General features: G+C 56.5%; 1 protein-coding gene across 1 annotated transcript in view; it reads left to right on the top strand.

Moving 5' to 3' along the window:
- Nucleotides 1-26,568, top strand: part of CRHR1 (corticotropin releasing hormone receptor 1) — a 35,458-nt gene that overhangs the window by 5,359 nt on the left and 3,531 nt on the right. Inside the window, exons 2-9 of the mRNA XM_054176812.1 lie at nucleotides 10,548-10,667; nucleotides 12,259-12,344; nucleotides 15,119-15,225; nucleotides 16,341-16,461; nucleotides 16,694-16,847; nucleotides 17,759-17,819; nucleotides 19,971-20,043; nucleotides 23,718-23,803. Of these exons, the coding sequence (XP_054032787.1) occupies nucleotides 10,548-10,667; nucleotides 12,259-12,344; nucleotides 15,119-15,225; nucleotides 16,341-16,461; nucleotides 16,694-16,847; nucleotides 17,759-17,819; nucleotides 19,971-20,043; nucleotides 23,718-23,803 (808 nt within the window). The remainder of the gene's footprint in view (nucleotides 1-10,547; nucleotides 10,668-12,258; nucleotides 12,345-15,118; nucleotides 15,226-16,340; nucleotides 16,462-16,693; nucleotides 16,848-17,758; nucleotides 17,820-19,970; nucleotides 20,044-23,717; nucleotides 23,804-26,568) is intronic.

Below are 26,568 nucleotides of genomic sequence, written 5' to 3'. Positions count from 1 at the left end.
CCTGCCTGGAGGTGTTTGCAGCCAGACTGGAGGTGGCTGTGAGCAACCTGCTGTGGTGTGAGGTGTCCCTGGCCATGGCAGGGGGGTTGGGGCTGGCTGAGCCTTGAGGTCCCTTCCAGCCCTGCCAATTCTGTGATTCTGTGAAGCTCCCAGACTCTCTTTGCAGAGAGGCTCAGCATCACTTGTCCTGGGTGGATGAGCTCTTGTTCCAATGGCTCCAAGTCTGCAGACTGCCTCAGAGCAGGGATTTGTTTTCCTGCTGGCTTCAGCTCCCCGGGGTCTGGGCGCAGCTGCTTCTCGCCTCAGCCTTGCCACCAAGCTCATCGCAGAGGGACAAGGTCGCTTCACCCAGCAGGGCAGAGCATCCCCCTGCAGCTGCAGCATCTCTTCCCATCGTGGCACCTCCCTGGGGAAGGCAGGGGTGGGGGATCTGAGCAGATGGGCAAGCCTCTCCTTAAGGCATAGACGAGGCTTTTCCAAGCAGCCCAGCAGGAAGCTCTCAGAGGAGGGGGCTGGAAGCGCTCCTGGGGGTGGTTTGCTGTTCAGAGCAGTCGAGCTCAGATCAGCCCAAGGGGTTTGCACCCAACATGCTAACAGCCCCAGCTGCTCCTGGCTGCACCATTCACCCCTCTGAGCTGTTAAACAGTTGTCACAATCACTTGTTGTCCTCAGTGCCCTGGGTGTGCTCAGGAGAGAGGAGGGAGCACAGCTGGTTCCTTCCCAGGAAGGAAATGTTCCCTGCCGCAGCAAGGATTTGGGGTGGTTTAGTCTGGAGAAGAGGAGGCTGAGAGGAGACCTCACTGCTCTCTACAACTGCCTGAAAGGAGGTTGGAGTGAGGTCAGGGTTGCTCTCTTCTCCCTAGGATCAGATGATAGAACAAGAGGAAATTGTCTCTAGTTGTGCCAGGGGAAGTTTTAAGCCCAGGCTGGATGAGGCTCTCTCCAGCTTGATCTAGTGTGGGGTGTCCCTGCCCATGGCAGGGGGGTTGGAACTAGCTGATCCTTGTGGTCCCTTCCAACCCTGACTGATTCTATGATACTATGAAGTTTAGTTTAGAGGCCAAGGAGTCAAGGGAGGTTGTCCTGCCCCTCTGCTCTGCCCTAATGAGGCCACTGCTGGAGTCCTGGGTCTAGCTCTGGGCTTTCCAAGAGAGGCAGGGAGCTGCTGGAGACAGTCCAGTGGAGGCTACTGCCTGGAGCATCCCTTTGAGGAGGAAAGGCTGAGAGCCCTGGGGCTGTTGAGCCTGGAGAAGAGAAGCCCCAGAGGGGATCTGAGCAATGCTCAGCAAGAGCTAAAAGGTGGAGGGCAAGAGGATGGGGTCATGATGTCCTAGAGAGGTTCAGTTCACCCTGAGCACAGCTTCCAGGACAAGCTGTAAGCACTGGAAGATGTTTATTATGTTACATAGCAAGATTATCTCTAGTCTATCAGAAGGCACAGGCGTCACATCTTAATTGGTTCTTTTCTCCTGGCATGCCTGTAATTAAGGCATACAATAGGCTAACACCACAAAACACTGGTTTAACACATCCAACCAAATTCTGCTCCATTTCTCTCCTTCAGTTACAAGATGTTTACAATCTTCTCTGAGTCAAAGCCTAAACACAGCCCTCCCGAATTCGAGCAAAGGCAAATCTTCCCCACAGGATAGCATGGAATGGCATAGAATGGCATAGAATGGCATGGAATGGCATGGAATGGCATGGAATGGCATGGCATGGCATGGCATGGAATAGAATAGAATAGAATAGAATAGAATAGAATAGAATAGAATAGAATAGAATAGAATAGAATAGAATAGAATAGAATTAACCAGCTTGGAAAAGACCTCAGAGATCATCCAGTCCAACCTGTCACCCAACACCATCTGATCAACTCAACCATGGCACCAAGCACCCCATCCAGGCTCTTCCTAAACACCTCAAGGGATGGGGACTCCACCACCTCCCTGGGCAGCACATCCCAGTGGCAAATCTCTCTTTCTAAGAAGAATTTCTTCCTAACCTCTAGCCTAAACCTCCCCTGGCACAGCTTGAGACTGTGTCCTCTTGCCTGGGAGAAGAGACCAACCCCCACCTGGCTCCAACCTCCCTTCAGGGAGTTGCAGAGAGCAAGAAGGTCTCCCCTGAGCCTCCTCTTCTGCAGGCTAAGCAACCCCAGCTCCCTCAGCCTCTCCTCCCAGGGCTGTGCTCCAGACTCCTCTCCAGTTTTGTTGCCTTTCTCTGGACACCTTCAAGTCTCTCAATGCCCTTCTTAAACTGAGGGCCCCAGAACTGGACACAGGACTCAAGGTGTGGCCTAACCAGTGCTGAGTAGCCTTCCAAAGCTATCCAAAAGCAACCCTCATCGTACTCCTCCCCCTTCTGACTTGCCAGAGGTGCCCAGTGACAGAACAAAGGGCAATGGGCACAAACTGGAACTCAGGAGGTCTCACTTGAACATGAGCAAAAACCTTTTCACTGTGAGGGTGCTGGAGGCCTGGAGCAGGCTGCCCAGAGAGGCTGGGGAGTCTCCTTCTCTGGAGACTTTCCAAACCCAGCTGGGTTCATTCTTGTGTGACCATCAGCAAACCTGCTCTAGCAGGGGGGGTTGGATAGAATGGAATGGAATGGAATGGAATGGAATGGAATGGAATGGAATGGAATGGAATAGAATAGAATAGAATAGAATAGAATAGAATAGAATAGAATAGAATAGAATAGAATAGAATAATGGAATGGAATGGAATGGAATGGAATGGAATGGAAAAATGGAATGGAATGGAATGGAATGGAATGGAATGGAATGGAATGGAGTGGAGTGGAGTGGAGTGGAAGAATAGAGTAGAATAGAATAGAATAGAATAGAATAGAATAGAATAGAATAGACCAGATTGGAAGAGACCTTGGAGATCCTGGAGTGCCTCCCATCCCCTAGCAGGCTGTGATTCTGTGCTTCTGGTAGGAAGAGGTGTCCTGGCACATCTCAGCATGAGCAGCAGCTACCACAGTTACACTGTGCTTTGGACTGGAAGCAGGAAAATCATTGCCAGCTTCTGTGCTCAGATGTAGCCAAACTAGAAGCCTTTGCTAGGCAGGCTCTGCCAACAAGGCATCATTGTGTGTCTCTGCTCTCCCCACCAGCAAAGCCCAGCCCACACCAGGGAATCCTCCACTTGCTGCTGCCCTTGGTAGCAGCCCACCTCCTACCCTGGCCCCTGACAAAGCCCAACCACCCCACAGGTCATACCAGGAGGACAAGATAAGCCCCAAAGCCATCCCACCCCAGGAAATACTCCCTGGAGTGCCCATGCTCCACAGGAGCCGTGCAGGGATCAGCCTGAAGCGACGACGCTGAGCAGATGCACCAAATGCCAATGGCAGACCCCAGGCTTGATGCCTGCCTTTTATTCTTCTCCAGAACAGCAGCAAAGACCCAAGGGGCCAGTCAGTGATGGTGAATAGCAACCAGCTGAAAATTCATTACAAAGACACTCTGCTCTCATAACACTTAATTAGCCTGGGTAATCATTTTACATCGTGGATGATGGAGTTTGAATGCTTGGGAGGATTGCTGGGGATGTGGGTTTTGAAGGGCTGGACTCTTACAAAGATGCTTAGAAACACCCAGAGCCACTGAAAGCAGTGCTGGAGGTAGGGGGTGAGCAAGGATCTAAGCATTTTGAGACAACCACAGCTCCTCCCCAGCCGTGCTGGGTACTCAGTCCTGACTCAGAGAGAAGGCAAGCAGCTCCACCACCCCCGGGTTCAACCCCTCCTCAGCATAAGTTGTCCCCCAGTGCCATTTCCCTCAGTGCCTCAAGGTGTTGCTCAAGCATTTAGCACCTGGAATGGAATGGAATGGAATGGAATGGAATGGAATGGAATGGAATAGAATTAACCAGGTTGGAAAAGACCTCAGAGATCACCAAGTTCAACCTATCACCCAACACCTCCTGACTAACTACACCATGGCCCCAAGTGCCACATCTCTTGAACACCTCCAGGGATGGGGACTCCACCACCTCCCTGGGCAGCACATCCCAGTGGCCAGTCTCTCTTGCTGGGAAGAACTTTCTCCTCACCTCCAACCTAAACTTCCCCTGGCACTGCTTGAGACTGTGTCCTCTTGTTCTGGTGCTGCTTGCCTGGGAGAAGAGACCAACCCCCACCTGGCTACAACATCATCTCCCAAGGGAAGTGGTGGAGTCCCCTACATTGGACAGTCTGAAGACTCAGCTTGCCAGGCTGCTGGGCCAGCTCATTTCAGGAGTGGAATGGAATGGAATGGAATGGAATGGAATGGAATGGAATGGAATGGAATGGAATGGAATGGAATGGAATGGAATGGAATGGGATGGGATGGGATGGGATGGAATGGAATGAAATGGAATGGAATAGAATTAACCAGGTTGGAAAAGACCTCAGAGATCACCAAGTCCAACCTGTCACCCAGCACCATCTGATCAACTCAACCATGGCACCAAGAGCCTCATCCAGGCTCTTCCTAAACACCTCCAGGGATGGGGACTCCACCACCTCCCTGGGCAGCACATCCCTGTGGCCAATCTCTCTTGCTGGGAAGAACTTCTTCCTAACATCCAGCCTAAACGATGCTATGACTCACAAAGCTTGGACCAGATGATCCCTGGGGTCCCTTCCCACCTGGCCTTCTGTGCTGTTGTAATGATTCAGTGACTGAAATCAGGGGACTGGGTGCAGGTCGGAAATCATCGACCTCTCCTGCTGTCAAACTGCGGCGCCCATAGCTGCCTGTGCAGCCAGCGGTGGTGGAAGAGAGGGAGCAGGCATCTGCAGAACCCGGGAGAGTAATCCCCCCGCAAACAGGGCTGGGCCTGAAAGCGGAGAGAGGAGCATTTAGCGCCGATCCATCTCATTTCCATACTAAGCAGCGCTCTAAGTGCTTGGGAGCTGCTGCCACCGGGGAGCAGCTGCGGCAGACGGTCGTGCTGGGCAAACCGGGCAGTGAAGCCCTCCCAGCGCTGGTTGCCTTCTCTCTTTGGCTTAACTCTTTCCCGGCAGGAGGCTGTTTCTTTTCGTTCCCCTCCATGCTGGTGAGAGCAGAAAGAGCAACATCTGCTTGCTGCAGCTTTGCTCCCTCAAGCACTTCCCAGGGTGAGCCTGAGCAAAACATTGCAGCCACCCACGAGGTGAACAACTGGTGGGACAGACCTCAACGTGCTGCCTGCAGCAGTGCTGGGGAAGCCTGCTGTGTGCTGGGTGAAGGCTTTGAGAGCTCCTGCAGCCTGGCTGAGCCCTGACCTCAGCTCACCCAACTGCAGGCACCAAGCCCAACTCTCCCCTCGCAGCCCAACGCTGAGCCGTGGGACAAGGAAGGGGCAGAGCCCCTGGGGGTGCTGCTCCACCTTCACCCATGCCACGGTGGGACTGCAAGACCCCACCACCCACTTTGTCATCTGGGGGGTGCCCAGAGTGCTTTAATGGGAGAGCCATCAGCATTCAAGCAAGTGTGAAGATGTGAATAGGATGGCATGGCATGGCATAGGATAGGATAGGATAGGATAGGATAGGATAGGATAGGATAGGATAGGATAGGATAGGATAGGATAGGATAGGATAGGATAGGATTAACCAGGTTGGAAAAGACCTTCGAGACCATCAAGTCCAAGATCACCCAGCCCTAACTAATAGGATGGGATGGGATGGGATGGGATGGGATGGGATGGGATAGGATAGGATAGGATAGGATAGGATAGGATAGGATAGGATAGGATAGGATAGGATAGGATTAACCAGGAAAAGAGCTCAGAGATCATCAAGTCCAACCTATCACCCAGCACCATCTGATCAACTAAACCATGGCTCCAAGTGCCTCATCCAAACTTTCTGAACACCTCCAATGATGGGGACTCCACCACCTCCCTGGGCAGCACATTCCCATGACCAATCTCGCTTGCTGGGAAGAATTTCTTCCTCACCTCCAGCCTGAACCTCCCCTGGCACAGCTTGAGGCTGTGTCCTCTTCTTCTGGTGCTGCTTGCCTGGGAGAAGAGACCAACCCCCTCCTGGCTACAACCTCCCTGCAAGGAGTTGCAGAGAGCAGGAAGGTCTCCCCTGAGCCTCCTCCTCTGCAGGCTAAATGTGGAATCCAGACTTGAGCAGATGCCTAGCAGAATCACACAGATTCAGAGAATGCCAGGTGGGAAGGGACCCCAAGGATCATCTGTTCCAAGCTTTCCAAGCTGAAATGAGCTGGCCCAGCACCCTGGCAAGATGAGTCTTCAAACTGCCCAATGCAGGGAACTCCTCTGCTTTCCCTAGGGGATGATTCCAGTGTCTGCACTCATGGGGAAATACTTCCTTCTGGAGTCCAATGGGAATGTCCCCAGCAGTAACTTGTCCCCATCAGCCCTTGTCTCCTCCATGGGACTCCTTGTCAGAGGGGAATTGTTTGCTTGCAAAAGTCCTCTAAGGTCATCCAGTCCAACCATCACCAAGGCCATTACAGCTGATGCCACTTTTATCTGGCTTCATCATCTCCAGGAGTCTGCCTTGGGTTTGGTCACCACTGGCACTGCTGTAGGCTGCCCAGGGAGGTGGCAGAGTCACCATCCCTGGAGGTGTTCAAAAGCCATCTAATGGGGGCATGGTTTAGAGGGGATGGTGGTGTCAGGCCAAGGGCTGGACTTCATCTTAGAGATCTTTTCCAAGTGAAACAGCTCTAGGAGATTTGTTGGACTGATGGGCAGGTCCACTGCTGCTGACCTCTGGCTCTGCTGACTTCTACTAAGTGCTCCTGAGCAGCCTGCATCTGCGCCCCAGCACAGCCCCTGGGATGCAGGAGGGAAACTGAAGCATGAGGGGGATGGAGAAGATGGAGTTTGTGCTCAGCCCCCTCAGTCACAGGGAGGGGTTTGGATGACTGCATGAGCTGCTGTGGACATTAGCCCTGTGCAAGCCCCATTTATTCAGTGCTGGGTTCCTCCAAGGGAAGCTATTCCTATTGCAGCTATTCAAGCACCTTCTCACCTGGGTGGCTAACACAGAGGGGACTTGCAACTTAACTTTGTCCTTAGTTGAAGCTATTATCAGTTGCCTTTTATCAGTTATCTTTTCTCCAGCTGGATGAATGGTGCCACATCCAGCCAGGCACCAGTGGTGTCCCCCAGGGATCAGTGCTGGGCCCCAGCCTGTTCAATATCTTTATTGATGATCTGGAGGAGGGGATTGAGTCCATCAGCAGTAAATTTGCAGATGACAGCAAGCTGGGGGCAGGAGTTGATCTGTTAGAGGGTAGAAGAGCTCTGCACAGGGACTTTGCCAGGCTGGGCAGATGGGCAGAGGTCAACAGGATGGCATTCAACAAGTCCAAGTGCCAGGTGCTGCACTTTGGGCACAACAACCCCAGGCAGTGCTGCAGGCTGGGGGCAGAGTGGCTGAGAGCAGCCAGGCAGAGAGGGACCTGGGGGTACTGGTGGACAGCAGCTGAACATGAGCCAGCAGTGTGCCCAGGTGGCCAAGAAGGCCAAGGGCATCCTGGCCTGCAGCAGGAAGAGTGTGGCCAGCAGAAGCAGGGAAGTCCTTGTGCCCTGTGCTCAGCACTGCTGAGGCCACACCTTGAGTCCTGTGTCCAGTTCTGGGTTCCTCAGGTTGGGAAAGAGGTTGAGCTGCTGGAAGGTATCCAGAGAAGGGCAAGAAAGCTGGGGAGGGGTCTGGAGCACAGCCCTGGGAGGAGAGGCTGAGGGAGCTGGGGTTGCTTAGCCTGCAGAAGAGGAGGCTCAGGGGAGACCTTCTTGCTCTCTGCAACTCCCTGCAGGGAGGTTGTAGCCAGGTGGGGGTTGGTCTTTTCTGCCAGGCAAGCAGCACCAGAACAAGAGGACACAGTCTCAAGTGGTGCCAGGGGAGGTTTAGGCTGGAGGTGAGGAGAAAGTTCTTCACAGAGAGTATTGGACGTGGCACTTGGAGCCATGGTTTAGTAGTCAGGAGGTGTTGGGTGACAGCTTGGACTTGATGACCTTTGAGGTCTTTTCCAACCTTATTGATTCTATGATTCTCTCCTATGATCATAAAACTTTAACCAGGGCCTCCATTCCTGGTGCCCTCCTATTCCCCTGTCAGGTCTGGGGACAAAAGCACTTAGGGGCTCAGCAAAAGCTGCTGGATGCAGATGGGCTCAGCCACTGCTCATGATGCCACGCTCCTTGTTTCCTCACAAATGCAGGCTTAAAACAGTTAACTTCAAGGGAAGGTTGCCTCAGCAACCAGCCACACCAGCAAAGCTGAAAACAAAGGTCATTGTGAACAGTAATTTCTCACCAGCAGCTATGCAAGGCAGAGGGAGAGGCTCAGCAGGCTCTCCTGTTCCCCAGCTTGGAAGTTGTTGTCTCTTGCAGATCTGTTTGGAGGAAAGCCTCCTCTGCTTTGCACTGAAACTTCCCTCTGAGAACATCATGGAATGGAATGGGATGGGATGGGATGGAATGGAATGGAATGGAATGGAATGGAATGGAATGGAATGGAATGGAATGGAAGAATAGAATAGAGTAGAGTAGAGTAGAACAGAACAGAACAGAACAGAACAGAACAGAACAGAATAGAATAGGATAGAACAGAACAGAACAGAACAGAACAGAATAGAATAGAATAGAATAGAATAGAATAGAATAGAATAGAATAGAATAGAATAGAATAGAATAGAATAGAATAGAATAGAATAGAACAGAACAGATCAGGCCAGGTTGGAAAAGACCTCAGAGATCATCAAGTCCACCCTGTCACCCAACACCATCTGATCAACTAAACCATGGCACCAAGTGCCTCATCCAGGCTCCTCTTGAACACCTCCAGGGATGGGGACTCCACCACCTCCCTGGGCAGCACATTCCAGTGTCCAACAACTCTTTCTCTGAAGAACTTCTTCCCAACCTCCAGCCTAAACTTCCCCTGGCACAGCTTGAGACTGTGTCCCCTTGTTCTGGAGCTGGGGTTGCTTAGCCTGCAGAAGAGGAGGCTCAGGGGAGACCTTCTTGCTCTCTCCAACTCCCTGCAGGAAGGTTGTAGCCAGGTGGGGGTTGATCTCTTCTCCCAGGCAAGCAGCAGCAGAACAAGAGGCCACAGTCTCAAGCTGTGCCAGGGGAGGTTTAGGCTGGAGGTTAGGAAGAAGTTCTTCAGAGAAAGAGTCATTGGCCACTGGAATGTGCTGCCCAGGGAGGTGGTGGAGTCCCCATCCCTGGAGGTGTTAGAGAGGGGATTGGATGTAGCACTTGGAGCCATGGTTTAGTCATGAGGTCTGTGGTGCCAGGTTGGATGATCTTCGAGGTCACTTCCAACCTTGGTGATTCTGTGACCTCCAGAAGTCCTTTCCAGCCCCTTCCATGCTGGGATTCTCTGCTTCTGTGAAGCACATTCAAGCAACCACCGCTGAGCCTGGGTGGGGAGGAGACGCCACGCTCCCGCACCCCGAGCGCTGCGACCGGGGGGTGCCGTGCTTTAGGAGACGCCAAGGCCTGCCTCTGAGCCAGCAGCACAAACAGCTCTGGGCCTCAGGAGTGCTTTGCACTGAACTCTACCCCCTTCTAGGGTCTCCTTCCCTCCCCCCCACCTTGATGCTGCCCATCAGGGTTAGTGTGATATGGATACTGCAGCCCTCGTGCTTCCTAGCTCGCTCTGGGCTGCAGCTGGGACATATTTAGCAGCAGAACAAGTTGTTCTAAATATACACAAATTACACAGGGGGGAAAAAAAATGAAAGCCTGCAATCTGGCCTACCTAATGCCTACGTTAGCACACTTGTGGAGCTGGGAAAAGCACACACAAGTCCTGCCTGAAAGCTGAAATAGCAGCAAGCGGACTCCGCAGCTTTCTGTCCCAGGAAAGGCTGCAAGAGACCAACGGCAAAGGCTGGGAAGGAGATCACAGAGTCACAGAATCACCAAGGTGGGAAGAGGCCTCAAAGATCATAAAGACCAAGCTGTCATCACAGACCTCATGACTAAACCATGGCTCCAAGTGCCACATCCAATCCCCTCTTCAACACCTCCAGGGATGGGGACTCCACCACCTCCCTGGGCAGCACATTCCAGTGGCTAACAACTCTCTCTGGGAAGAACTTTCTCCTCACCTCCAGCCTAAACTTCCCCTGGCACAGCTTGAGACTGTGCCCTCTTGTTCTGGTGCTGCTTGCCTGGCAGAAGAGACCAACCCTCACCTGGCTACAACTCCCTTCAGGGAGTTGGAGAGAGCAAGAAGGTCTCCCCTGAGCCTCCTCTTCTGCAGGCTAAGCAACCCCAGCTCCCTCAGCCTCTCCTCACAGGGCTGTGCTCAAGGCCTCTCCCCAGCCTTGTTGCCCTCCCTGACACCCTCAGAAGTCCCTCCCCATCTTTCTTGGAGCCCCCTGCAGATCCTGGAAGGCCACAATTAGGTCTCCTGGGAGCCTTCTCTTCCCCAGACTGAACAGCCCCAACTCCCTCAGTCTATCTCCATAGGGTAGCTGAGCCAGGACTCAGCCCCAGCATTCCAGGCAAGCCTGGAGGTGGCCCACAGTGGCCCACAGACCTCTGCTAAGCCTCTGTCCTTTCTGCCTGCAGGTCCCCAGTGCAACGCCTCGGTGGACCTGATCGGCACCTGCTGGCCGCGCAGCGCCGGGGGGCAGCTGGTGGCTCGTCCCTGCCCCGAGTACTTCTATGGTGTGCGGTACAACACCACCAGTAAGACCCCCAGCACCGGGGGGGTGGGTGCAGGATGGGGGTGGGGGCTCCTGTGCAGCAGGAGCTGTGGGGCATGGGTGGCACCTCGGGGGCCAGAGCTCGCTGGAGGCTCTGTGCCGTCCATCGCGCCCCAAGCCTCCGGGGGCGGTCTCAAAGCAGCAGCTGTACCCAAAGGTCCTCCCTGCCGTGCCCCTGTGAAGGGGAAGAGGGCTGATGTCCCCATCTTGGGGAGAGGGGAAGAGGAGGGGGCCAGCTGTGCTGCTGGAGGTGGCACAGAGGTCTGCAGCCCCCGGCTGGAGATGGGCTTGGGGAGCCTGCAGCTCCTGGCACGGGTGACTGCCTTGGCACTGCCGATGACACGCTGGGAGCAGGGGGCAGAGCAAAGGCATTTGCAAAGTGCCCAAAGCCATTCCTAGCACATGCTTAAGCTTCTGACCACTCAAGCTCTGCTAGTGGTGAAAGGAACATCTTGCTTCCCACAGAGAACATGCATTTTACCATCCCACACCTTTTGGCCAGGGTGGGAGATTGCATGCAGACAGCTCCTGCCAGGTGGGGCCTCACAGGAGTCTCTCTGCATTCACCCACCCTGGTGTCTGCCCAGAACCCATCCCCAATCCCTCTTCCTGTCCCATCCCATCACCCTGATGGGGTTCATGGGCTCTCCTGTTACCAGCTCAGCCCAGCCCAGTGCTGGCATCACCCTGGTGCCAGTGGTAACTGGTGACTCCTCTTGGGCAGTCGAGGCCATTCCGATTAGCCTTGCTGCTTGCTGCCTTTGCTGGGAGCTGAAGAAGTCTCCTAAGTCATGGAGAGAACTGAAAGCTTCATGCTGGATGATAACTCAAGCAAAAGGTGCAGAGGAAGAGAAAGGAGCTGAGCTCCTGCTGCTCCCACTGCACCTCAGTGGTGAGAGGCACTGGGGTCCCCCAGTGCCAAGCCTGGAATTGGTTGGGTTGGAGAAGCCCTCTAAGGCCATCAGGTTCAACCATCAACTCCACACCACCATGGACATTAGGCCATGCCCCAAAGTGCCACATCCACACAATTCCTGAACACCTCCAGGGATGGGGACTGCCTGGGCAGCCTGTGCCAATCCCTGACCACTCTTGCAGTGAAGACATCTTTCCTCATCTCCAACCTAACCTGGCACAATTTCAGGCCATTTCCTCTCCTTCTATCACCTGATCCCAGGGAGAAGAGACCAACCCCCACCTCTCTCCAACCCCCTTTCAAGGAGTTGTAAAGAGCAATGAGGTCTCCTCCCAGCCTTCTCTGCTGAAGGCTCAACAACCTCAGTGCCTTCAATCACTCCTCATAAGTCCTCTCCTCTCCACACCCTTCCACCAGCTTCCTTGCCCTTCTCTGGACAGGAAAGAAAGCTGCAGCAAACCCAAAGTCCTTCAGTGGGAGAGAAATTTCCAAGGGTTTTGGTTCTGCAATTGCAACCAAGGCAGCATCTGAGCTGGCTTCAAAGCAAGAGGCAGTGCTGTGCTGATGGCAGTGACCCCTGCAGCAGCCCCTCATCAGGTCACCTCTTGGTGCCCATCCCCAGGCACTGCTCACCCTCTGGCTGCTGCCTCTCTTTCAGATAATGGCTACAGGGAGTGCCTTGCCAACGGGAGCTGGGCAGCACGGGTCAACTACTCCCAGTGCCAGGAGATCCTCAGCGAAGAGGTAGGACCTTGGTTGTCCCTCATCAGACAATCACAGAATCAATAAGGCTGGAAAAGACCTCAAAGGTCATCAAGTCCAACCTCTCACCCAGCACCATCTGATCAACTAAACCATGGCACCAAGGGCCTCATCCAATCCCCTCTTCAACACCTCCAGGGATGGGGACTCCACCACCTCCCTGGGCAGCACATTCCAGTGGCTAACAACTCTCCCTGGGAAGAACTTTCTCCTCACCTCCAGCCTAAACCTCCCCTGGCACCACTTGAGACTGTGTCCTCTTGTTCTGGTGCTGCTTGCCTGGCAGACGAGACCAACCCCCACCTGGCTACAACCTCCCTGCAGGGAGTTGCAGAGAGCAAGAAGGTCTCCCCTGAGCCTCCTCTTCTGCAGGCTAAGCAACCCCAGCTCCCTCAGCCTCTCCTCCCAGGGCTGTGCTCCAGACCCCTCCCCAGCTTTCTTGCCCTTCTCTGGACACCTTCCAGCAGCTCAACCTCTTTCCTAACCTGAGGAGCCCAGAGCTGGACACAGGACTCCAGGTGTGGCCTAAGCAGTGCTGAGCACAGGGCACAAGGACTTCCCTGCTCCTGCTGGCCACACTCTTCCTGCTGCAGGCCAGGATGCCCTTGGCCTTCTTGGCCACCTGGGCAGACTGTAGGCTCATGTTCAGCTGCTGTCCCCCAGTCTCTCCAGGTCCCTCTCTGTTTGGCAGCTCTCCAGCCACTCTCCCCAGCCTGCAGCACTGCCTGGGGTTGTTGTGACCAAAGTGCATCATCCCTTGAAGGACAACAGCCTCCAGGTCAGGAATGGCCCAAGGGAGCTGCTGGCTGCAAGTGCAGCAGCATCCCAGGGAGAAGGTTTCATGCAGCATGTGGAGAAGCACAGAACTGATTGGGTTGGAAAAGTCCTCTAAAACCACTGAGTCCTACCAGCAACCCAGCACCACCATGGCCACTAAACCATGACCCCAAGTGCCATGGCCACAGGTTTCTTGAACACCTCCAGGCATGGGGACTCCTCCACCTCCCTGGGCAGCCTCTTCCAATCCCTGACCACTCTTGCAGTAACAAACATGTTCCTCATCTCCAACCTAACCCTCCCCTGGCACAATTTCAGCTCATTTCCCCTCCTTCTATCACCTGAGACTAGGGAGAAGAACCCAACCCTCACCTGGCTCCAACCTTTCAGGGAGCTGTAGAGAGCACTGAGGTCTCCCCTCAGCCTCCTTTACCCCAGGCTGAGCAATCCCAATTCTCTCAGCTGCTCCTCACCAGACCTGTTCTCCAGGCCTTGCTCACCAGCTGACCCCCTTCTTGATGTGCACTTTCATTCCCTGCCATGCACACAACCACTCCTGGTTGTTTCCCTGTTAGAAAGCCAAGAGAACCTGCAGGGTGAGGTCTCCTGGCCCAAGGGTGCAGATCAAAACACCCTCCAGCCACATCACCCTCCTGCAGCTCCCTGCTGACACAGGGACTCGGTGTCTGCTCATCCCTCTGTGCTGGAAATGACATGAAGGAGATGTTCAGGAAGCTGGAAGGGATAAAAAAGGATAGGGCCCAAGGACTGCAAGCCCCTGAGGAGGTCAGGCCACCCCTCAGAGGAGAGGAGAAGGGACACAGGCTGCTCATTTGCAGTTGATGCCACCTCTGGCACTCGAGCTGCTGCTCCCCTCAGGAATGGTTTCCTCACTCAGCTAATCGCTCATGGCTGAGTGCCTAACAGCAGGAGGATCAATTAATTCCATTATCACTCACACCTCCCCCGGGATCCTCTGCTCCTTCTGTCCAAAGCCAGCCCAGCCTCTCAAGCTGCCCCCGGGGCAAAGGGAATGCGCTGAGCCCTCCGACGCCAGGCTGCTGGCAGCTGGGAGGAGCTGCAGCAGGATCTCCCTGCGCAGCAGCCTGGGGATGTCCCAGCGCTGAGCAGGGGTGACAGAGGGGCAGCCACCAGGTGCTGCTCTGGCGTGAGTAGGATGTGAAACATCTCAGCTCGTTGCAGGGTCAGGCTGGTGCCTCTGCTGTCCACCAACCAGCTGTGCCCCTTCCCAGCCCCATCTCCACCGTCCTGCATCAGCTGGGCTCCAATTGCTTTCTGAAAGAAGGGCCCAGAGTTAGTGGTGCAGCTCAGAGGTGGTGTGGAGGAGAAGGAGGGTTTGTGGTGCAGCTCTCAGAGATGGTGTGGAGGAGGAGGAGGTGGAGGTGGGTTTGTGCTGCAGCTCTCAGAGATGGTGTGGAGGAGGAGGAGGAGGAGGTGGGTTTGTGGTGCAGCTCTCAGAGATGGTGTGGAGGAGGAGGTGGGTTTGTGGTGCAGCTCTCAGAGATGGTGGGGAGGAGGAGGTGGGTTTGTGGTGCAGCTCTCAGAGGTGGTGTGGAGGAGGAGGTGGGTTTGTGGTGTAGCTCTCAGAGGTGGTGAGGAGGAGGAGGTGGGTTTGTGGTGCAGCTCTCAGAGGTGGTGGGGAGGAGGAGGACGAGGTAGGTTTGTGGTGCAGCTCTCAGAGATGGTGTGGAGGAGGAGGAGGAGGTGGGTTTGTGGTGCAGCTCTCAGAGGTGGTGAGGAGGAGGAGGAGGTGGGTTTGTGGTGCAGCTCTCAGAGGTGGTGAGGAGGAGGAAGAGGAGGAGGAGGTGGGTTTGTGGTGCAGCTCTCTGAGGTGGTGGGGAGGAGGAGGAGGAGGAGGTGGATTTGTGGTGCAGCTCTCAGAGGTGGTGGGGAGGAGGAGGTGGGTCTGTGGTGGTAGCCAAGGCTGCTGCTGACACCCTCTCCATCTGCCCCCCCAGAAGAAGAGCAAGCTGCACTACCACATTGCTGTCATCATCAACTACCTGGGGCACTGTGTCTCACTGGGGGCCCTGCTCATGGCCTTCGTCCTCTTCATGCGGCTGAGGTGAGTGACCCAACCTGCTGCCCTCTTCCTGCTGGGGGGACCAGCCCAGAGGGAGCCATTCATAGAATCAATAAGCTTGGAAAAGACCTCAGAGATCATCAAGTCGAACCTGGCACCCAACACCTCCTGACTAACTAAACCATGGCTCCAAGTGCCACATCTGATCCCTTCTTGAACACCTCCAGGGATGGGGACTCCACCACCCCCCTGGGCAGCACATCCCAGTGGCCAATTCCCCTTTCTAGGAAGAACTTGGTCTGGGGATGGACCCAGCCCCTATATTTCACCACCTGAGGGTTGGGTGATCACTTGGACTTGGTGATCTTGGAGGTCTCTTCCAAGCTGGTTGATCCTGAGATTCTGTGAGGCAGATGCTCTCTGGTCTGGAGGGATCACCAGATGTATCTCTGGGTTATTTTCCTCCTGCTGCTGTTTGAGAGCACCTGGATAAGGAGGCAGAGAGTCATCCTTGGTGCCTTCCACCTCCTGGCCTTGCTCCTGCCCACTTCACCCAAAGACTGACCTCAGAAGCTCACCTTGAGCTCCCAGCACAGACATTCAGCTTCACCAACATCCTTGTCCCCTAGCCCTCCTGTAGCCAGCCCCCATGCTGCTCCCACGGCACCTCAGTGGTGAGAGGCATTGGGGTCCCCCAGTGCCAAGCCTGGAATTGGTTGGGTTGGAGAAGCCCTCTAAGGCCATCAGGTTCAACCATCAACTCCACACCACCATGGACATTAGGCCATGCCCCAAAGTGCCACATCCACACAATTCCTGAACACCTCCAGGGATGGGGACTGCCTGGGCAGCCTGTGCCAATCCCTGACCACTCTTGCAGTGAAGACATCTTTCCTCATCTCCAACCTAACCTGGCACAATTTCAGGCCATTTCCTCTCCTTCTATCACCTGATCCCAGGGAGAAGAGACCAACCCCCACCTCTCTCCAACCCCCTTTCAAGGAGTTGTAAAGAGCAGTGAGGTCTCCTCCCAGCCTTCTCTGCTGAAGGCTCAACAACCTCAGTGCCTTCAATCACTCCTCATAAGTCCTCTCCTCTCCACACCAGCTTCCTTGCCCATGCTCTGACAGTCCCTTGTCCCCCTCCCCCTTCTCTAGGAGCATCAGGTGTCTGAGGAACATCATCCACTGGAACCTGATCACAGCCTTCATCCTGCGCAACGCCACCTGGTTCGTGGTGCAGCTCACCATGAACCCAGAGGTGCACGAGAGCAACGTGGTAGGTGCAGCTCTGCTGGGCAGCAGTCTGAGCCCAGCCTGGGGAGCCTGAGGCCACAAAACCAGCTTGAGGGCCCAAATGGGGCTGTGTCTGGTGGGTGGAGGACATTGCCCTCCTTATGAGCCTGGCGGGGTTCCGCCGCTCTGCTGGGCGCTGTGCTGCTGTGTGCAGCAGCAACAGAGAGCTCTGCCCTTCAGCCTCTCACCCACCTCACCTCTAACCCCCTGGGCAGGTCTGGTGTCGCCTGGTCACTGCTGCCTACAACTATTTCCACGTCACCAACTTCTTCTGGATGTTTGGGGAGGGCTGCTACCTGCACACGGCCATCGTGCTCACCTACTCCACCGACAAGCTCCGCAAGTGGATGTTCATCTGCATTGGCTGGTGTAAGTGCCAGGAGGTCTCCTCCCCCCCTTCACCCAGCCCCTGCCCTGCCCTTCACTGATGGCTGCTGCCCAGCTCCCTCCCCTGCTGCCCAGCTCCCTCCCCTGCTGCCCAGCTCCCTCCCCTGCTGCCCAGCTCCCTCCCCTGCTGCCCACCTCCACTGCCCATCTGGGCTGCAGCAAGAGAAGTGTGGCCAGCAGGTCAAGGGAGGGGATTCTCCCCCTCTACTCAGCTCTGCTGAGACCCCACCTGGAGTACTGCCTCCAGTTCTGGGGCCCCTATTACAAGAGGGATCTGGAGGGGCTGGAAGGTGCCCAGAGAAGGGCCACGAGGATGAGCAGAGGGCTGGAGCTGTCCTATGAGGACAGACTGAGGGCTTTGGGGCTGTTCAGTCTGGAGAAGAGAAGGCTCCGAGGAGACCTCATTATGGCCTTCCAAAATCTGCAGGGGGCTCCAAGAAAGCTGGGGAGGGACTTTTGAGGGTGTCAGGGAGGGATAGGAGTGGGGGGGATGGAGCAAGACTAGAAGTGGGGAGATTCAGCTTGGATGTGAGGAAGAAGTTGTTCCCCAGGAGGGTGGTGAGAGCCTGGCACAGGCTGCCCAGGGAGGTGGTGGAAGCCTCCTGCCTGGAGGTGTTTGCAGCCAGGCTGGAGGTGGCTGTGAGCAACCTGCTGCAGTGTGAGGTGTCCCTGCCCATGGCAGGGGGTTGGGGCTGGCTGAGCCTTGAGGTCCCTTCCAACCCTGACAGTTCTGTGATTCAAAGGGCTGCCCAAATGTTAGCAGCCAGGAGCAGGCTGGGGTTTACCTGGTTGTCTCTTCTCACCTGGTGGTCTGTGCCTATGTGAGAGCAGGCCTGGTTAGGGGCTTGTGGCAGTGTGGCAGCCCTGAGACTCCTCTGTGTGTTCATCTGCAGGTATCCCCTTGCCCATCATCGTCGCCTGGGCCGTCGGGAAGCTGTACTACGACAACGAGAAGTGAGCCTGGCTGCTTTCACTCCCCCAGCTCCTCTCCTAGAATGCTCTGGGTTGGAAAAGCCCTCTAAGGTCATTGACTTCAACCACTAACCCATGGCCCCAAGTGCCATGGCCACAGGTTTCTTGCACACCTCCAGGGATGGGCACTCCACCACCTCCCTGGGCAGCCTGTGCCAAGCCCTGACCACTGCTGCAGCAAAGGAATTGTTCCTCCAACCTAGCCCTCCCCTGGCACAATTTCAAGTCATTTCCTCTCCTTCTACCACCTGATCCCAGGGAGAAGAGACCAACCCCCACCTCACTTCAGCCTCCTTTCAGGGAGCTGTAGAGAGCAATGAGGTCTCCCCTCAGCCTTCTCTTCTCCAGGCTGAACACCACCAGGTCCCTCAGCAGCTCCTCCCCAGCCCTGCTCTCCAGACCCTTCCACCAGATTTCTGTTCCAGTTTCCTGCAGATCAATTGTGCCAGGGGCAGAGATCCTGCCTGCAAAGGCTGGCACCAGGCACTTGGGAAGAGTGGGAGGAAAAAGAGGTCAGATTCTGTGTCCAATTCTGGGCCCCCCAGTTTAAGAAGGACATTGAGAGACTTGAAGTGTCCAGAGAAGGGCAAGAAAGCTGGGGAGGGGTCTGGAGCACAGCCCTGGGAGGAGAGGCTGAGGGAGCTGGGGTTGCTTAGCCTGCAGAAGAGGAGGCTCAGGGGAGACCTTCTTGCTCTCTCCAACTCCCTGCAGGGAGGTTGGAGCCAGGTGGGAGTTGGTCTCTTTTCCCAAGCAACCAGGATCAGAACAAGAGGCCACAGTCTCAAGCTGTGCCAGGGGAGGTTTAGGCTGGAGGTGAGGAGAAAGTTCTTCCCAGAGAGAGTTGTTAGCCACTGGAATGTGCTGCCCAGGGAGGTGGTGGAGTCCCCATCCCTGGAGGTGTTGAAGAGGGGATTGGATGTGGCACTTGGAGCCATGGTTTAGTCATGAGGTCTGTGGTGCCAGGTTGGACTCGATGAGCTTTGAGGTCTCTTCCAACCTTGGTGACTCTGTGATTTTTTTCCAGCCTTTCTTCTATGCCTGCTTTGGGCTCTTGGCTGCACCAGCCCTGCCTGCAGCCTCTTCCTGCTGCTGCATTTTGATCTTCAAAGGGCAAATGAGATTTTAAGGGGGGAAAGGCAGGGCGAAGGCAGAGCTCCTGCAGTGTGTTTGCTAAATGGAGCTGGGATTTGATCTGCCAACAGAGACAGGGACTGCCCCCACCACCAGAGCCACTTTCACAGGGACCTGCTAATGGAGGACTTAGCAAGCACCTGAGAGCTCATCAGCTGTGCTGGGGAGTTAAAAGGAACTAGTTCAGGTGACTGGCAGCTTGTCTTGGGTTTCAGTTCTCCTTTTGGATCCACCAGAGTGAGTTCTTGCTGGGATTGCTGGGGACAGAACTGACCCAAGCCTGTCTCCAGGTCATGGATCCACCAGAGTGAGTTCCTGCTGGGATTGCTGGGGACAGAACTGACCCAAGCCTGTCTCCAGGTCATGGATCCACCAGAGTGAGTTCCTGCTGGGATTGCTGGGGACAAAACCAACTCAAACCTGTCTCCACATGATGTCCTCCCTGCTCATCCTGCACTGAGCAGATCCCACACCCCTGTGGGGTCCCAGAACACCTCCACAAGCCCCCTCCTGAACCTCCATGAACCATGTTCCTGGGAAAGCCATGCCAGGGTGGCTCCAGCAGTACAAGCTGCAGGTGCTTACAGGGACAGTGGCTTACAGAGTCTGAGCAAGGAGAGCAGTAAATCCAGGCCAGTCACACAGAATCACCAAGGTTGGAAGAGACCTCCAAGAGCATCAAGTTCAGCCTGTCACTACAGACCTCATGACTAAACCATGGCACCAAGTGCCACATCCAATCCCCTCTTGAACACCTCCAGGGATGGGGACTCCACCACCTCCCTGGGCAGAGCATCCCAATGGCTAACAACTCTCTCTGGGAAGAACTTTCTCCTCACCTTGAGCTTAAACTTCCCTTGGCACCGCTTGAGACTTTGTCCTCTTGTTCTGGTGCTGCTTGCCTGGCAGAAGAGACCAACCCCCTCCTGGCTACAACGTCCCTTCAGGTAGGCTTGTCCCCAAGGCCAGCTGTCCCTAACACCTCCTGTCCTTGGCTTGCAGGTGCTGGTTTGGGAAGCGAGCAGGAGTCTACACTGACTACATTTACCAAGGTCCCATGATCCTGGTGCTTCTGGTAAGAGCAAAGTGACCTTGCTTGCTTGCTATCCCCTGGGATGAGGCTGTTCCTGAAGGGGGCCAGCTGGTATTTTTAGGCTCTACCTTTAGGTTTTTTCCACAGATCTTGAACAGAAAGTAGTAAAGTGTAAATAAATCACAGAACTGTCAGGGTTGGAAGGGAGCTCAAGGCTCAGCCAGTCCCAACCCCCCTGCCATGGCCAGGGACACCTCACACCACAGCAGGTTGCTCACAGCCACCTCCAGCCTGGCTGCAACCACCTCCAGGCAGGAGGCTTCCACCACCTCCCTGGGCAGCCTGTGCCAGGCTCTCACCACCCTCCTGGGGAACAACTTCTTCCTCACATCCAATCTGAATCTCCCCACTTCTAGTTTTGCTCCATCCCCCCCAGTCCTATCCTTCCCTGACACCCTCAGAAGTCCCTCTCCAGCTTTCTTGCAGCCCCCTTCAGATCCTGGAAGGCCACAATTAGGTCTCCTTGGAGCCTTCTCTTCTCCAGACTGAACAACCCCAACTCCCTCAGTCTGCAGAGCAGAGCAGCTCCAGCCCTCTGCTCCTCCTCGTGGCCCTTCTCTGGACACCTTCCAGCCCCTCCAGATCCCTCTTGTAATAGGGGCCCCAGAACTGGAGGCAGTACTCCAGGTGGGGTCTCAGCAGAGCTGAGTAGAGGGGGAGAATCCCCTCCCTTGACCTGCTGGCCACACTTCTCTTGCTGCAGCCCAGATGGGCAGTGGAGCTGGGCAGCAGGGGAGGGAGCTGGGCAGCAGGGGAGGGAGCTGGGCAGCAGGGGAGGGAGCTGGGCAGCAGCCATCAGTGAAGGGCAGGGCAGGGGGTGGGTGAAGGCTTTCTTGTAGCTCCCTTCAGATCCTGGAAGGCCACAATTAGGTCTCTTCAGACCTCACCAGAGCTGAGGTTGAAATTTTCCCCCCAAACCTTAAACTGCCAGCCCAGCACTGGGTGTGAAAAGGCAAACAATGACAGCTCTACAGCATCTTCTTGTAGAGAGATCTAGCAAAGAATCAGCTTGGTGAGCAATCTTTCTCTCCTTTGGCTTCATTGCTCTGGGAGATATTAACTTAGTGCTGTGCTGGCTTCTGCTTGACCTTGGCTGCATTGTTTTGGCTCAGTTCTAACAACTCTCTGCTCTTTCACTTCTCTCTTTGTGACCAGGGTGAGAAGTGGGGGGAGGCATGGAGTTGAGAAGTTACAAGCTCCCCTGGGTTTTGGCCAAGGATGTTCTTGTGCTGTTTCTTAACTGTAACTGCAGTATATTTGGTTCATATCCATTGCATTCCATTGGAGAGTGTAGCTCTGCCTTTGCTACCATCCCCCACAGCAAACACCTGGCCAAGCTGGCAGCCCCTGGCTTGGACAGCAGCACTCTGAGCTGCGTGAGGAACTGGCTGAAGGCTGAGCCCAGAGAGTGGTGGTGAATGGTGCCACAGCCAGCTGGCAGCCAGGCACCAGTGGTGTGCCCCAGGGAGCAGTGCTGGGCCCCAGCCTGTTCAATATCTTCATTGATGATCTGGAGGAGGGGATTGAGTCCATCAGCAGTACATTTGCAGATGACAGCAAGCTGGGGGCAGGAGTTGCTCTGTTAGAGGGCAGGAGAGCTCTGCAGAGGGACCTTGCCAAGCTGGACAGCTGGGCAGAGGCCAAGGGCAGGAGATTGAACACATCTAGGTGCCAGGTTCTACACTTTGGTCACAACAACCCCAGGCAGTGCTACAGGCTGGGGTCAGAGTGGCTGAGAGCAGCCAGGCAGAAATGGACGTGGGGGTATTGGTGGACAGCAGCTGAACATGAGCCTACAGTGTGCCCAGGAGGCCAAGAAGGCCAATGGCATCCTGGCCTGCATCAGGAAGAGTGTGGCCAGCAGGAGCAGGGAAGTCCTTGTGCCCTGTGCTCAGCACTGCTGAGGCTACACCTTGAGTCCTGTGTCCAGTTCTGGGCTCCTCAGTTTAGGAAAGATGTTGAGCTGCTCTTCCTCCCTGCTTGCCCAGTGCTGAGCAAAGCCAAGGGAGAGCTAATCACTCACTAATAACTGAGCCTGCTTCTCATTTCCCAGCCCATCAGGCGGCCAGGCCACTTCCAATCTGTGTCAATTGTCCTCAGCCCCCAGTGCCACCTTCCCCTGCCCTCATTAGTGCTTTGGCAGCTGGGAGAGCAGCCAGGTGGTTCCTTGCTGTGATGGCAGCCACTCTCCCCAGAGCCCTTCAGCTGCCTTGTACTTCCCCTCCCTTCCCAACTTTTCCTCCTTCAGCCCTTTCCCTAATGTTTGTCCTTCCTCACCAACCCCCCGGCGCTCCCCGCTCCCTTCGGCCGCCGCTCCCCCGGCGCTCCCCGCTCCCTTCGGCCGCCGCTCCCCCGGCGCTCCCCGCTCCCCTCGGCCGCCGCTCCCCGCGGCGCTCCCCGCTCCCTTCGGCCGCCGCTTCCCCCGGGGCGCCCCGCTCCCCTCGGCCGCCGCTTCCCCCGGGGCGCCCCGCTCCCCTCGGCCGCCGCTCCCCTCGGCCGCCGCTCCCCTCGGCCGCCGCTCCCCCCGGGGCGCCCCGCTCCCCTCGGCCGCCGCTCCCCCCGGGGCGCCCCGCTCCCCTCGGCCGCCGCTCCCCTCGGCCGCCGCTCCCCTCGGCCGCCGCTCCCCCCGGGGCGCCCCGCTCCCCGCGGCCGCCGCTCCCCCCGGGGCGCCCCGCTCCCCTCGGCCGCCGCTCCCCCCGGGGCGCCCCGCTCCCTTCGGCCGCCGCTCCCCCCGGCGCTCCCCGCTCCCTTCGGCCGCCGCTCCCCGCGGCGCTCCCCGCTCCCTTCGGCCGCCGCTCCCCCGGCGCTCCCCGCTCCCTTCGGCCGCCGCTCCCCCGGCGCTCCCCGCTCCCTTCGGCCGCCGCTCCCCCGGCGCTCCCCGCTCCCCTCGGCCGCCGCTTCCCCCGGGGCGCCCCGCTCCCCTCGGCCGCCGCTCCCCTCGGCCGCCGCTCCCCTCGGCCGCCGCTCCCCCCGGGGCGCCCCGCTCCCCTCGGCCGCCGCTCCCCCCGGGGCGCCCCGCTCCCCTCGGCCGCCGCTCCCCCCGGGGCGCCCCGCTCCCTTCGGCCGCAGCCCCCCCGGCGCTCCCCGCTCCCTTCAGCAGCATCCTCCCGGCGCTCCCCGCTCCCTTCAGCAGCATCCTCCCGGCGCTCCCCGCTCCCTTCGGCCGCAGTCCCCCCGGCGCACCCCGCTCCCTTCGGCCGTCGCTCCCCCGGCGCTCCCCGCTCCCTTCGGCCGCCGCTCCCCCGGCGCTCCCCACTCCCCTCGGCCGCCGCTCCCCCCGGGGCGCCCCCGCTCCCTTCGGCCGCAGCCCCCCCCGGCGCTCCCCGCTCCCTTCGGCCGCAGCCCCCCCGGCGCTCCCCGCTCCCTTCGGCCGCAGCCCCCCCGGCGCTCCCCGCTCCCTTCAGCAGCATCCTCCCGGCGCTCCCCGCTCCCTTCAGCAGCATCCTCCCGGCGCTCCCCGCTCCCTTCGGCCGCAGTCCCCCCGGCGCACCCCGCTCCCTTCAGCAGCCTCCTAAACCTCATTGACAAAGACCTTTAAAAGTCCAGATCAGTTCCCAGAGGAACCATTCCCATTTCCCCTGGCACATCCCATTGCCTCTGCTGAGGACATGGGAGGGAAGCTGGGCCCAGCTGCTCTCTTCCTTCCTTCCTTCCAGATCAACTTCATCTTTCTGTTCAACATTGTCCGAATCCTCATGACGAAGCTCCGAGCTTCAACCACGTCAGAGACAATCCAGTACAGGTAAGAGCATGAGGGGCACTGCAGAGAGCAGGCCTAGAAGCTGCAGTAGCATCATTAGAGGGGATAGGAACAACCCCATCAGCCAAGAGGCAAGTTATGAGAGCATGGAGAGACATCTAAGAGCCTCTCAGGTGCTTTTGGGAGAGCGCTGGCTCTTGCATATGGGGTTGCTGAGAAATCCTGGCCAGTGAGAGCCCTGCCATGGGGACCATGGGTGGCTGGGACTGCCTTGGGAGGGAGCTGCTGGGAAATGAGTCCCTGCAACAGCCTGTCCTGCTGGAACCTGAGCAGCTCAGCTGCCTTGGAGCAGCAAATCCTGGCATGGAGGTGAGAATTAAATCGATGCCTGGCAGCAAAGCAAAGGGCAAGGGAGGAGGGATGGATAGGATAGGATAGGATAGGATAGGATAGGATGGAATAGGATAGGATGGAATAGGATTAACCAGGTTGGAAAAGACCTCTGAGATCATCAAGTCCAACCTCTCACCCAGCACCATCTGAGCAACTAAACCATGGCACCAAGTGCCTCATCCAGGCTCTTCCTAAACACCTCCAGGGATGGGGACTCCACCACCTCCCTGGGCAGCACATCCCAATGGCCAGTCTCTCTTGCTGGGAAGAACTTCTTCCTGACATCCAGCCTAAACCTCCCCTGGCACAGCTTGAGACTGTGTCCTCTTGTTCTGCTGCTGCTTGCCTGGGAGAAGAGACCAACCCCCACCTGGCTCCAACCTCCCTGCAGGGAGTTGCAGAGAGCAAGAAGGTCTCCCCTGAGCCTCCTCTTCTGCAGGCTAAGCAACCCCAGCTCCCTCAGCCTCTCCTCACAGGGCTGTGCTCCAGACCCCTCCCCAGCCTTGTTGCCCTTCTCTGGACACCTTCCAGCAGCTCAACATCTTTCCTAACCTGAGGAGCCCAGAACTGGACACAGGACTCAAGGTCAGCACAGGGGCAGAATGACTTCCCTTAGAGTCAGAGGAGGGTTGGACCCCACGACCTTAAAGGTCTTTTCCAAACAAAAGAATTCTGTGATTTTTCTCTGGACTCAGGGAATCTCCCTGAGTGCTGGGACAGGAGGAAGCAGGTTTGGGCTGGAGGGAGAGTCTGTCAGCTGAGAAGGGAAAGCTTCAGCTGGGAGGTGCCAGCTTTCCTCATCACACAGCACTGAGCTGGGATGAGTGATGCAGCCCGGAGCGAGCAAAGCTGAAGGTTACTGAAGCAGGTTGCTTGGGCTCTGGCAGCAGTCTCAAGAGACTTTTGCTTTTCCAGTAGCCTCTCCTGATTTTGGCAGAGGAGGTTAAGGTGGTTCACCTCTGCACAGAGAAACATTTTCATGCCCCAGGAACATTTGGTGGGAAAAAGCTGGAGGGTTTGGTATGTTCCAAACTGGGCAGTTCTGCTTCACCCAGGCAAGGGGCAGCCCTGGGGGGGGGCTCTTGCCCACCTTAGAAGATGGCTTCTGGTAAAGAAATCATAGAATCCTAAAGGTTGGAAGAGACCTTTAAGACCATCAAGTCCAACCATCAACCCAACACCAGCATGGCCTCTAAACCCTGTGCCCAGGTGCCATGGCCCACATGGGGGTTGGAACACCTCCAGGCATGGTGACTCCACCACCTCCCTGGGCAGCCTGTGCCACTGCCTGACCACCCTTTCAGTGAAGAAATTGTTCCTAATCTCCAACCTAAACCTCCCCTGGCATAGCTTGAGGCCATTCCCTCTTGTCCTATCCCTTGTGACACGGGAGAAAAAGCTGCTGGATCCCCCAGCACTGTGGCTGCTCCCCTGGCAAAGCCACCCCAGTGCTTGTGCTGTGTCCCATCATGTGCCAGCCTGAAGATGCTCAGAGCCTCATTTCTTTCCAGCCCCCTCCATGCCAGCTGCCAGTTTGTGTCAGTGGCTGTGGCTCTCCTCCAGGCCAGCACAGTCCCAAGCCCCAGCCCAACCCTGCCAGGGATGAGCGTCCTGCTCTCAGCTAGTGTTGGGCTCTCTCCATTAACAGGATTTGGAAGCAAAAAGAGTTGACTTGGCATTGTTCTTGCCCCCTAATCCACATGAAGGAGAGCCCCTGATCCTCTATCAGCACTATGGCTTCTCACAAACCACACTGCTAATCTCGTTAGGAAAAGACAGCCAATTAATTAGCTGAGATAAGGTTGTCACAAACCCGTGCTGAAGGCTGGGAATTATTTCACTCCCCTTAATTCGTTTTTAATTGAGCCTTAGATCAGCCAAGCAATCATTTCTTGCCAGCTCAAGGTCAGCCTTCCTCTCTCCACTGCCCTCTTCTGCATGGAGAAACCACAGAAGGGGCCCAGTGCTCAAGGCAGCCCAGGCACTTGAGAACCAAACAGCTCAGCCCTGCTCCATCCTTTCCCAGGCACTGCTTTGCCCAGCCTCAGACAGACCAGCTCCAGACACACAACCATAGCATTGCTGAGGGAGCTGGGGTTGTTTAGGTTTAGGCTGGATGTCCCCAGCATAAGAAGGACACAGAGATGTTGGAGCAAGTCCAGAGGAGGCCACAAAGATGATCCAAGGGCTGGAGCAACTCTGCTGTGAGGATAGGCTGAGGGAGCTGGGGGTGTTCAGCTTGGAGAAGAGAAGGTGGCCAAGGGCATCCTGGCCTGCAGCAGGAAGAGTGTGGCCAGCAGGAGCAGGGAAGTCCTTGTGCCCTGTGCTCAGCACTGCTGAGGCCACACCTGGAGTCTTGTGTCCAGTTCTGGGCTCCTCAGGTTAGGAAAGATGTTGAGGTGCTGGAAGGTGTC

This window comes from Dryobates pubescens, chromosome 36 (genome assembly GCF_014839835.1).
Source record: "Dryobates pubescens isolate bDryPub1 chromosome 36, bDryPub1.pri, whole genome shotgun sequence".
NCBI lineage: Eukaryota > Metazoa > Chordata > Aves > Piciformes > Picidae > Dryobates > Dryobates pubescens.
Note: the sequence above shows the minus strand (reverse complement) of the source record. Positions and strands in the feature narration are given on the sequence as shown.